We start from the raw sequence: 13,271 nt of genomic DNA, 5'->3' as shown, positions 1-13,271 counted from the left end.
TTCCAGGAATAAACAGTGGATTCGACGTGTACAAAAGTGGATATATTTATTGAATACTGTATCTCCTGCAGGTTTGAACAAGGAGATTGAATGGTTTTATTTTACCTGATTCCCATTGGTTACAATGTGTTCACCCCTGATTGGCTAGCTCTGTCCGGCAGCTGATTGGTCCGTGTCTGTTTTGGCGCTTTGTTTAGAAGTTAAAATGCCTTTGTCAGAATGCTATACGCGCTCCCTGCCATACCAGTTTTGACTTGTGTAAAGGTATGTTTTATAATGCTGTTGTATACATTTGAATTTTGGTCGGCACTGTTTTGCTTCATTTAACATAGTCCCTGTAATGTTTTGTTTGTAGAACTTACTGAGAATACCTGATTGTCCCTCCCGACGCAACCTCGGTGAAACACGGGTCCGTGTCGGGGGACCCTGCAAATTCTAACAGTATTTACAGTGGAGTTGCCTGACATGAAATAATAAAACTTTCTGATTGGAATTTGTGATCAGTGGACTATGTAAATTTGTTACAGCACTCTTTTGGGTCTGCATAAATATAAAATTTTAGGCCTAGTCCATTTAAAAAATGATAAATTGGTAATACATAAACATTAAAAAGGGTTGTAGACAGGGGTTGAACCCTGTGGCACTCCAGTTTGCAAGGATATCTTATCAGAGATAGGGGTACATTTAAAAAAACAGCGCTCAGGGCTTTTAAAATCTACCCCATAGAGTTCTTAATTTTAACTTGAAAGGAGCGATTATTCAAAAAGGACCTGAACCAATTTAAAATTGTATCCTTAATACCTTTTTCTGTTAAACAAGCAAATAAAATATTATGGTCAACACAGTGTCGAAAGCGGATGACAAATCTAAAAGCACTAAAAAATAACTATGTCCAGTATCAAAGCCTCTAAAAACTGTATCCATGAGAGCAATTAAAAGAGTTTCTGTATTACATTTTTTTCTAAAACTGAACTGATTCGGAAATAAAATTTTATTGGTTTCTAAAAAAAAAGTCAAGCTGTTTTGAATCATTTTCTCCAAATGTTTTGCTAAAAATGAAAGATTAGAGATAGGCCTAAAATTATTTAGTTGGGTTCAGTCTAAATTAGGTTTCTTAAGAATTGGTTTGATTATAGCATTTTTCAACATATCTGGGAAAATACCTTCTTTTAAAGATAAGTTTACTATTTCAGCAACCAAAGCAGTAATGGTATCTGCAATGGATTTAAGAATAGGTACTTGAATAACATCTATAGGATGTTTTGCCGGAATCAGTTTTTTTAATAAGTGTTTCAATTTCAAAGGATGTCGTTGGTTCGAAGGTACTCCATCTTACATCGGGTTTAACAGGCATCATTACTTCTTGAATTAGGTTAGCATTAAAATTAGAATTTAATGTATCAAATTTTTCTTTGAAGAATAAGGCAATCTCAGTACATTTATCTTCTGATAGACCATTATCATTACCAGAGAGATTTTTTGTTAAATTTTTAACAATTGCAAATAGTTCTTTTGGGTTATGCAGTGATATTTCTATTTTTTTTTAAAACCATTTTTTACACATTCTATGCTTTTTTTGTAACAGTTTAGAGCTGTTCTAAAAATATCAGGCAGCTGTATAGTCTTATTTCTTCTCCAATTTATCTCATTTTTTTTAATACTTGTTTTTGCAGCTTTAATGCTCTATTATATCAGGGATTTAAACTTTCCTTAGGTTTGATTTTTTTGAACTTGGTTGGGCATAATTTATTTGCAATATTTGTACATTCCGCTAGCCAAGCGGAGGTTACGTTGTTTATATTATCTATCTTGAATTTGTCTTTAAGGGTCTGAAATTCTGTTACGATTCCTACCATAGCTGTGCCACAGGAGGCCTCTCACTTTCTCTGGAGGCCGCTCTGAAGCAGGGGCCTCGCCTGAGTAATCATCCGGATCTTGTTCCACAGCCTGGGAGGCCTTCGATGTCAGCAGGGCCTACCTACGGCCTGTTCCACTACAGCCTGGATGCTCTGGTGTGGGCCACGCCCTTCTCCTAAGGGCGGGCCTGCGGCTCCTCTCCACTCTTGTAGGGCCAGTGAGGTGTGGCCCATCTTGACTCCTCCCAGGGAGTTGCCTTCTCCTGAGGTATAAAAGCTCTTCTCCAGCACTCATGTTTTGCCTTGCATTGGAGTTACTCATCTCTGGATGTCTCCTCTTCCAGCGCTCCGTCAGGCCTTCGTTCTTTGTTCCAGCTTGGTGTCCGGTATCTTGCACATTCCTGATGTTCCTTGATGTTGGTTCCTGTTGTTCCTGTCCCAGTCCTCGCTCCTGACTGCCGGTGTGCAGTACCTCGCTCCTGACTGCCGGTGTGCAGCATTTTGTTCCTGATTCCTTGTCTTTAGTACCTCATTCCTTTCCTGCGCTGGTTCCGCTCCCGCGGATGTAGGACAGGGTGGTCCATGACCAGACCAGTGGTATTGGCTGTGTAGGGCGCCCTAAGGGACCGTGCCAACGTCTGAACCTTCCAAGTTCCTGAGTCTACGTCTACAGTCTATGGTTCCCGAGTCTTCGTCTTCTGTTCCTGAACTTCTGTCTGCCCACGCCCTGAGTCCGGCCTTCGTCTTCTGTTCCTGAACTTCTGTCTGCCCACGCCCTGAGTCCGGCTTGCTGCCTTTTGCCATCCCAGCGGCAGGTCCAAAAGGGCCAGGAACAGTCAGAGGACTGTTCATTACTAACATTCCATAGTTGGTTCCAGAGGCATTCAGGTCCGGCTGGGGGTCGGGCCATCTCTCGCCACCCATGCTGTCACACGTTACACCTACCCTTGGTGCGGTCCTGATCCACCTGGGATTATGCCAAGGGCACACTCCCTCTAAGGGGGACCGCTCTCCCAGCACTCCCCATAACAGAATGCAAGGCCTCTTAAGGCCGTCTGAAACATAACAAATTCAGTAATTAGATCATCTAATTTAGGCTTAGATCGATGAGCTATGTATATTGGATCTTCATTCATTTGAGTTGAAGGAAAATTAAATTCAGCTTCAGTGTATATTAAAAAATGATCTGACACGGAATTTGTGTAGCGCTAGCAGTAATATTTTTACAAAGATTAAAATTAGAAAAAATTAAATCACGTGCATGGCCAGCTTTATGGGTAGGGGCTTGAGAAGAGATTATATCCAAGAGCTGATAAAGAATCAAGTAAAATAGAGCATGAATTATCCAGTGAACAATCATCCATGTGTACATTAAAATCACCAAGAAGTAGAGAGGGTTTGTTAGGATTCATAAATACTGTAAGACATTCAATCAGCGGTGAAATATTATGATTTAAAAGACCGGGTGGACAATATAATAGACAGAGCTGCAATTGGTCGGATTCAAATAAGGTGATTTCATAAGATTAGGCAATATTAATCGGTACAATTTTCATCTTGAATTGTTTTCTTATTATTAACATTAACCCACCTCCCCTCCACTGCATTCTTGGAATAGAAAAAATATCATACTGCGAATTAACTAATTGATTGGATATAACATTATCAATAGATTTCAGCCCAGTTTCAGTTACTGCAAAAAAGTCAGGTTTTTTTTCATTCAATAAATCAGTTATTAAGCGATTTATTTTACTTATAACTTGTATATTGATTAAAAATAATGTAAGAAACAAGCAGTTTGCTACAGTGAAATTATTGCTACATGATATATTAATTAATGTGTGATTTAAATTGCATTTTTTATATTGGTTTGTCCTACTTTTTGAGTCTTTATTCTTGTGGGGTCCGTGGTTCATTTCTCGATTCATACACACAGGGATCCGTTGCAGCAGTGAACTATATCCAGCGGCCATCATGAAAACGAAGATAAAATTTCAGCAAGAAAAGTAACAGGTTCACAAAATCCTATCATCTAGCAAGGGCCACATGAAGGGGCTCACAAAGAGAAGGTTAACTAAAAAAGTGTGTTATCTGCATCAGAAGACTTATGAGGACAGGCTGAAGGATCTAGATACGTATACCCTGGAAGAGAGGAGCGCAGGGGAGATATAATAAAGACCTTCAAATAGCTGAAAAGTTTTAATTATGTATGAACTTTAAACCTTTTCCATTGTAAAGGAAACTAGAAATAGGGGTCATGAAATTAAACTTCAGGCGAGATGACGAAGAACCAACATCAGGAAATACTTTTTCACGAAGAGGGTGGTGAATGCCTAGAAAGGCCTCTGGAAGAGGTGGTGAGAATGAAAACAGTAAATTCAAAAGGGTATGGAATAAACACTGTGGACCCCTAAAGCTAAGAGGTTGGAAATAAAGAAAAGGGTACATGGGGGTTATCCTGCATGGAGTGGCAGTTACTACCCTTAACGGAAAGCATGAGGATTATTACCCTTTACCATTTAGCCTCACAATGCTTTTAACACAACCATAATATTGCTTTCTACTTTGACCGGGGGGGGGGACGACGAGGAATGGGAAATGGATTCGGCCAATGCTGGGCCCCAACTTTTAGGGTCCAGGATACTGATACACAGATAATAGGGAAAAAGCAAAGGACTGCTTCTGTGGCCAAGTCCAAAAGCAAAGCATATTCAAGCAGCATTGCCTGAATTATGAAGAAGGCTGTTCATCTCGTAAAAATGTTGCTAGCAATAATTTTGTTATGGGTTTGACAGTTGCTTGGTTTTGTTTTTACTACCCTTAACATAAGGTTTGGAGGGTACTTGTTGGGCAGACTGGATGAACCATTTGATCTTGTTCTGCCATCATTACAATGTTACCATGTATGTTAGTGTTATGTGAAAGAGCAAGCTCACAATGCTCTTAAATGATTGACTGCTTTTGCTGTGCAGATTATCATGACTTCTAGATTTTACTTGCAGCATACTTGACCTTTATTAAACTTTTAGAGGACAATGTTCAAAGCTATCAAAATGGTTAAATAGCAATTTACTAGTGGAAAGTGGAGGTCAGAAATTTGACCTCATTCATTACAGCTAAAAGTATACATAGAATTCCATAGCATGTATTGTTTAGCTGGATAGAGGGAAAGCAATCACAGAGGTATATTTAGAGTGGGTCTGGAACAAGACAAATAAAGATTTTATTTTAAAATGTGTGTGTGCGCTTACCAGGTTTGGGTTCTAACCTTGTACTTAATTTTCAAAGAGAAACTATGCATGTAGTTTCCCTTTGAAAATTAAGTAAGGATGAGAACCAAGGAAGCCAGGATTCAAATCCTATTGATGCTCCTTGTGACTTTACAGAAGTCGCTTCACTATCCTTTGCCTCAAGTACTTATAATGTGAGCCCTCTGAGTATAGGGAAATACCTCCTGTGCCTGAATCTAAGTTGCCGTGAGCTGCCAATGAAAAGACATGAACAAAATCTAAAGAAAAAAGCAAAATAAAAAAAATAATATAAGGCTGAAAACACTATATAGGTAAAAGCACATGCACAATTTACTTTGAAACCTATGCCCAATTTCAAGAACAAATTCAACAGTGATTTATTGAAAGGTTTTTTTTTTAATCTGTAGAATTTATCTATTTCAGAAGTTGCATAAAATTATATCCTTTAGCAGAGATGCACTATTTCAAAATGTTGTAAATTAACTGACTCATCAGGTACTTTTTTTTTTTTTCGCCATACTTTTATTCAAAACTTAAAATGGTCCATACAACTTTCTCTTTGGGTCTATGATACCTTGATGTCCTAAATTATGCTTTATATTTATTACTTTAAAAAAAACATACAATCACATGCCCATTGTTCTTAAATATCTCCTTCACTGAACTTGCTCTTCAGTGTCCATATCATATATTTATATTCTCAACAACACAATCGATAATCTTGCAATGCTGCTGTGTTGTGGTCAACACTGTAGCATCCCAAGTCATTTAAATTCATAATGGTGCACCTGGCTAAGCAAGAGGCATTTGCTGAAACTTAAAACTAATACTTTATTGGGCTTTAAATTACAATTAGAATAGAAAAAAGAAAATAGGCAGGCTACTTTGGCTTGTGGACGCTATCTGCCATCACAATGTATATTTCTATATTTGTTTTTATTACCATGTGAATCATCAAAAATGTGTTGCTTTAGTATTGCTGCATTAAATAATGGTGACTTCTGCACTTAACAACGGCTGAGACTGTAGAGCCCAAAGTGACAATGAGCCTTTATGGCACAGAAAATACTTTGCTGGACAGCTATTTTCACTATTAAAGAATGTCAAGTTATTTAAAAAGACATCTTAAAAAGGAGCATGTTTTCATTTGCCTCTTTGTGAAGACTTGAACACTATCTAAAAACATTACTTTTCATCAAATTGCACTTTAAAGATTTCATGGTCATTAAAATCTACTATAGCAATCGACCAGAAAAAAGGAATCAAATCTAATAACTGCCAACTCTATTTTAATTCATTTCTAAAGAAATAAAAATAACCATGATTTTTCTGGTTTAGTTTAGAAAAGGAAGTAGAGGATGTATGTGTGACGATTATGATTGCAGTAGATGTTATAAGGTTGCTTCGTGCATATATTGCTCACCATAGCAAAACAGCAATGCAATTAAATAACCATTTGTCACGTTTGTGCTCCCTCAAGATTCATTTTACGACTCTCACAGACTTTTGTGTTGCATACACATTTTCAAGAAATTAAACATAGTCATGGATTTCTTCATGAATCATACGTAATATGACCTGAATGACACATATGGCAAAGTAACATCCCTTACTGTGATTTATGCTTATAATGCCACTAGAGAGATGAAAATCAGATTTCATGGAATGAAAGTAAATCATTTTTGTTGCTAGCATACATTATATCCATAGCCCTTTTCAATTGCTTTTCACAAGAGTTTACATGGAGTAGGTTATTTTTAAAAGCACGACAGTATTTGTTTGTTCAGACTTATGAAAAAGATTTTACCAGCTCTCGAGGTAAGAAGGCTTCCTCCTGCCGAGCAACCATCATAGAAACAGTATCTCCTTGTTTAGTACTGCGAAGCATGGCCACCAACTCCTCCTGCGTCTTACCAGTGATATCCCTGCCGTTCACCTAATGGAAGCAATCAGAAAAATTGTGACACTAACTGCATGCTAGACTGTAAAGCATTAGCTCTTCATTTATCACAGCACTGCTTGTGGGGTTTACAAAGTGACAAAAAGAAAAAATCTGCAGACTACTTCATAGGTAATGAGAGCCAACAAGGCCTAGCACACACTACTGGAAAAAGCTACGGAAAGAACACTTAGCATGTGGACTTATAGATTAAAGGTAGTGAAGATGAGGATAATTTTGTAATGATGTATATGCATGATCCCTAGACTGCTGTGGAAGTAATTCAATTTAACACTTTCAAATTATATTACTGTTTTTAAACTAACATTACCTCCCCAAATTTGTTTTCATGCATGCCTAAAGCTAGCAAATATCACCTTCACGTAGATATCCCCTCAGTGTTCGGTAGGTATCCCTAGCTCAGACTTTAGGAGAAGAAGTGAGGATGGGCATACATTCCTAACCAGCACTTCCTTCTTAAGGGGCTGGGAATGTATCTCCCACCTACATAACAGTGGGAGGGTGCACAGAGTAGTGTGCATTTTTAGTTTGATTTTGAGGAAGTAGGAGGGTTCATTTTTTTGAATTCCCTCATCTCCCAATCTAGGCCTCACGGTTAGATACCCTGGAGAAAGGGAGAGAGACATCCCTATTTAGTACCCAACCAGTGTGGCACAGCTTGACTCAGTTTTGTGTAAGTATTTTTTAAATTATTATTATTTATTTATGAATTTTTTATATTTTGCTTTTTACCAAAATTTGGTCTCAAGGTGAATTACAATAAATTTAAATGATCAGAGGCATTCAAACAGCTAGAGTTATTTTGGGATTGGGATTGTGATGAATCTCTGCCTGGAGGAGGTCAGGGATAAGTCCTGCTGCTCTCTCTCTGCAACATGTGGAGGGACAGTAGTGATTTGTCACAAGTATTCCTGATGTTTGAAAATATTTTTGTTTGGGAAGATGTTTTGACCATCCTTCCTGCCCAGGAGATGGGATTGAGGATCTCATTTATTTGCTGCATGTTGGGACTTTCAAACACAGATCCATCTTCAACATCTAAGAAAAAAGTGGGGAGTGAAAAGGGAGTTTAGTTAGAGACCTCACATTGGAGTCTCTACCCAGGAGCAGAAAGGACTGAGGGAATGGGACTTAGAGAACAACTGTAATCTCAGGTATTTTTCTTTAGCTTGAGAAGGGAGATATTTTGGATAGGGAACACCCTCACATACTATCATCTTCCAAACCCTGAAAGGAAAGGTCATCTTATCATCAGCTACCTCAAGGGACATGCACTCAGAAAAATAGAATTGTTACTATGAATGAAGTATGGTTATAACCTTGTATGGGATTGTGCCATAATATAATTATTGAAGATTTGCTACAGTAACATTTTGGGAACACACCAGCTGAGTGTCCAGCATGGTTACTAGCACAGAGATACTGCAGCATTCCAAAGACTGCGAGTACACCCGGGAGGAGGAGAGAGATAGGTGCATTCCACCTGCGCTTTCAGGCCTGGAGGTTTCGCCTTCCCTACAATTCGGAGAAACCATCTCGTGTGGCTGAATAGACTGTGTGACTGTGTGCATAGACTTGGTCCCAGAACAGAGTATGTCCCCTGCATATATCAGCTTAAACGCCAAAGTAGAGGCTACAGTTTGAAATCCTCAAATTCACTGGGAATGTTTAGATTTTTTTTTCCTTTCAGTCTTGTGATTGGAATGGCTCAGCTAGCACAAACTGGGGTAGATTTTCAAAGGATTGCGTGCATAAGATACGTGCGCAACCCCCGAAAACCTACCCTTGCCTCCCCCTACGCGCCAGGGGCGGGCTGAGGCCTCCAGAACAGCCACTGGGCCGGGGGATGGAGAGCAGGCGCGTAACTTCTTCAATAAAGGTATGGGGGGGGGGGGGAAGTTAGAGGCTGGGGGGTGGGTTGGATAAGGGAAGGGAGGGGAAGGTGCGGTGGGGGGTGCGGAAGGACAGTTCCCTCTGAGGCTGCTCCCATTTCGGAGTGGCCTGGGAGGGAACGTAGGCAGGCTGCTCGGCTTGGCGCGCGCAGGTTGCACAATTGTGCACCCCCCTGTGCGTGCTGACCCTGGATTTTATAACATGCACGTGGCAGCGCGCGCAAGTTATAAAATCGGGCGTAGATTTGTTTGCGCCGGGTTGCGCGAACAAATCTATGCCCGCGCGCATGTTATAAAATCTGGCCCACTATGTGTAAGTTACCACTAGGGTTGAAACTTTGCTTTCTCCCTCCTTCTTGGTCCTGTGACACCACCCCCCCCCCCCCCCAACTCCAATTCCAGATTATCAAAAAAGTATAAGAAATGAAAGTGTGTAATTTTAGAAATAGCAATGACTCAATTTGACTTATAGACCTGGGTGAGCAAACTTTATAAGCCATGGCTCCCCACTTCCATCCATACAATTTGTTGGGGTCCTTACCCACCAAAGTTGGGTTACATTGAGTATGTTTTATAGATAGATAGATGTCAAAAGTATTCACCAACCAATCAGCTGTTGAACCATTTCCCAAATAGCAGGCAATTACACTGCCAACCAGAAGCTCAAAATTCCAGTTTTGATTCTCTTCAGGTTGCTGAAAGGAGCAATGACATACAAAGAGGCAGATAGGCAAATACCATACCACATCCAGACACGCAGTTCACAGAAGTAGCAGCACAAACTCCTTATACTGCCAGTCTCATTGTAAACTAACACAAAACCCCACAAAAAAGACACTCAAAATATATACAGCAAACATATCATAACATAACAGTAGTAACACCAAGTAACACCAAGAACTCAAACAATATGAACCATATTTGTGAAATAGCAGTACTGTAAATATTACACTGGGTCCCAGAATACCAATACAGCACTTACTGGAGAAATGAAACAAACCCAATTGCTATATATCCCTACACACACACTACATGTTAGCAGAATCTCTCACCTTGGTCACATGCATAGAACAGAGGCAGACACTTACCAAATACAGAATAAAGGATCACAAATTATAATATGGGCATCCAGTACTGCATTCACTCACACCCATTCATATACAAACAAATAAATTCTCTGAGACATTATCTTGGGAAAAACAAGGCCGCAGCTTTAATCAACACTTGACCCGAGCCTTATAACACAGTTAACAAACAACACGAATTTTAGCATTCCCAAGCCCCACCACCAACCATCCGCCACCTTCCGGCAGGATAGCTTGACCAACCTTCACTGCTTGCTCGTATGGCCCCTCACACTCCAGGATAAACTCCCGCCTCACTCTGGCAAGGAGCCAACCTGGGTGGACCCCCGCTACCCACTTGCCAGGGGTCTGGCCAATCCGCTCCCGCCACCATCCGGCAAGGAGCCGAGCCTCCCAACGACAACCCCTAGTTGTCAATCCTCGCGTGCTTGTTGCCAAAATCCATTTAACATAAACCATAAAGAAGCTGATCAGGCTCGGGCCAACCGCCTCAATTACCTCCCCCCCCCAGCTGCGACAACCCTCTACCCCCACCTCGCCCACCAATAACCCTGACTAAGAAAAAATGGGAGGGTGGGAGGGTCAAACAACACGCCCGTCGCTCCGCTTGCTCACGCGCCAATAACCCCCCCCCGCTCGTCTCCTCCCCAAACTTACCCCACCATTCAAATCTCCCCTAACCAATCCCTAACCGCCGCGATGCGTGTCGATTCCCCGGCCCAATCCCCTGCCTCAACGCGTCTCGTCGCGCGCACATGCTCTATCCCTCCCTTCCCTGCAACCCCCCCCCCCTCCCCCAGCCGTCCCGCGCTCCCTTTGACTTTTGCTTCGTCGCGCGCCGTCTCCCCCACCCCCCCTCCCCTATCCCCCCGCTTCCTAAACCCTCCCCCCCCCCCTCCCCCACACCAGCCACGCGAATGGACTGGGCCCCTATTATATTGACCGTCCGGACACAAGGTCCGTCCGATCTTCCAGAACCAGCAATAGGCAGACATAAACTAAAATGGAAACCCCAAGAAGCCAGATTTAGTATGTAACAATAGAAAAACAGAATCAACATTCTTCATAAAACAATAAAATCAAGAAACATACAGCATCATTTACATTTATTATTATTTATAAATCGCCTAACACTAAAAGGAATAGGTGATGAACAAGAGTACAATCGTAATATAAAATTACAAATCCAAGGTCAAAGAATAAAAAAATAAATAACTTAATATAGCACATAACTAAAAAGAATAAACATATCAAAAAATCAATAAAATAACGAACTAAAAAATCGGCAAGGTTAAAAAGAAAAGTTTGAACTTGTTTTCTGAAGCTCTTAATGGATTCACATTGTCTAATGTCAATGAGAAAAGAATTCCAGAGTGTGGGCCCTGCAACATAAAAGGCACATTCTTGGGTAACTTGGAGTTTAGCAACTCTTGGAGTTAGAATCTCAAGGAGGACATGTTGGGAAGTGTGCAATGATCTCTTAGGTTGATAAAATTGCAAAATGGCATTGGCCCAATGGCATGTTTGATCATTTAGCATTTTGAAAATTATCATGTCGAGCTTGTATTTAATTCTTTCATGAATTGCAGGCCAGTGTAGGTCAAGTAAAGTAGATGTAATGTGATTGTTTCATCTTACACCAGACAGCAAGTGTGCAGATAAGTTTAGTTGTGAGTTCCTGTATCATTCTCAGATGACTCTGGCTGTTCCTGCTCCAGTCATCCTCGGTGCCTGTTCTCCATCTGCCTCTACAGTACCAGAGTGAGTACACTACCTCTGTGGCATGGATTCTCGGGTTACCCCGCTTGTGGGCCACCTCCGGATCCCTCTTGTCTTGTGCAACTATACCAGCGGCCTCCGGCCTATCCTGCGCTGCGGACCACTACCGGGATTGCCAGCACAAGCTAAGCCTAGAGAAGGTATTCACTGGACCACTCCGTGCTGCAGATTACTACTGGACTGACCAGTCACAGTATTGACTCTTTTGCTTCACTCTTCGGATATACATTGCTGTATAATAACGTTATTTCCTCTGTTGTCCATCACTGCTGAGACCTTGCCTGTTTTGGTAAGGGCCCACAGGGCTCCTCCCTGTGGGCGTAGTCTTCACTCGCCACCACCCAAGGGCCCACTACTAGTTCAAGACACACAGAATGGAGAAATTACTTACCTGATAATTTCATTTTCCTTAGTGTAGACAGATGGACTCAGGACCAATGGGTTTAGTGTACTCCTGATAGCAGTTGGAGACGGATCAGATTTCAATCTGACGTCAGCCCTAGTACATATACCCCTGCAGGAAGTGCAGCTCTTCAGTATTCTCCTCGAAAAGCATTGTGGATATATTTGTGACTGACTAATTTTGGATAATTTTAACTTGATAAACTTGAATTACTTGAATTGGCTATAGCTGGAGACCACCAGAGCCCTCAACCGGGAAACGTTGACACTCGGTAGGGTGGGTGTCCTAGATTGAAGGAAAGCATGGCTTACCCTTGATTGCCTCGCTCTCAGAGCTGTCCCCCGAGAATTTCCAGAGTAACGGCAGCCGTTGGTGGGATGCTGAGTCCATCTGTCTACACTAAGGAAAACGAAATTATCAGGTAAGTAATTTCTCCATTTCCTAGCATGTAGCAGATGGACCCAGGACCAATGGGATGTATGAAAGCTACTCCTGAACCGGGTGGGAGGCTGCCTGTGATCCACATAGTACTGCCCTTGTGAATGCTGTGTCCTCCCGGGATAGAACATCCAGGCGTAAAACCTGGAAAAGGTGTGGATGGAGGACAATTTCGCCACCCTGCAGATCTCGGTGGGTGATAGCATCTTGGTTTCTGCCCAGGACGCTGCTTGGCCCCTTGTAGAATGGGCCTTGATTTGTAGAGGTGGTGGTTTGCCTTCTTCTACGTAGGCTGCCTTGATGACTTCTTTGATCCAGCGGGCTATGGTTGCTCGTGAGGCCACTTCCCCTTGCTTCTTCCCGCTGCGAAAGATGAACAGGTGGTCCATCTTTCGTACGGATTCTGACATTTCCAGGTATCTGGCCAGGAGTCTGCCGACGTTGAGGTGGCGTAGACTTTTGGCCTCTTCCGAATTCTTAAGTTCATCTGGCGATGGTAGGAACTTTGGGGAGGAACAAGGGAACCATACGTAACTGGATGGTTCCAGGGGTGAGCCTGAGAAATGGCTCACGGCAGGATAGTGCTTGCAGCTCGGATATGAGAAGG

General features: G+C 41.6%; 1 protein-coding gene across 1 annotated transcript in view; it reads right to left on the bottom strand.

Moving 5' to 3' along the window:
- Positions 1-13,271, bottom strand: part of PARD3B (par-3 family cell polarity regulator beta) — a 2,091,605-nt gene that overhangs the window by 1,055,306 nt on the left and 1,023,028 nt on the right. Inside the window, 1 exon segment of the mRNA XM_029606318.1 lies at positions 6,915-7,043. Within this exon segment, the coding sequence (XP_029462178.1) occupies positions 6,915-7,043 (129 nt within the window).

The sequence above is a fragment of the Rhinatrema bivittatum genome, chromosome 6 (genome assembly GCF_901001135.1).
Source record: "Rhinatrema bivittatum chromosome 6, aRhiBiv1.1, whole genome shotgun sequence".
Taxonomy (NCBI): domain Eukaryota; kingdom Metazoa; phylum Chordata; class Amphibia; order Gymnophiona; family Rhinatrematidae; genus Rhinatrema; species Rhinatrema bivittatum.
Note: the sequence above shows the minus strand (reverse complement) of the source record. Positions and strands in the feature narration are given on the sequence as shown.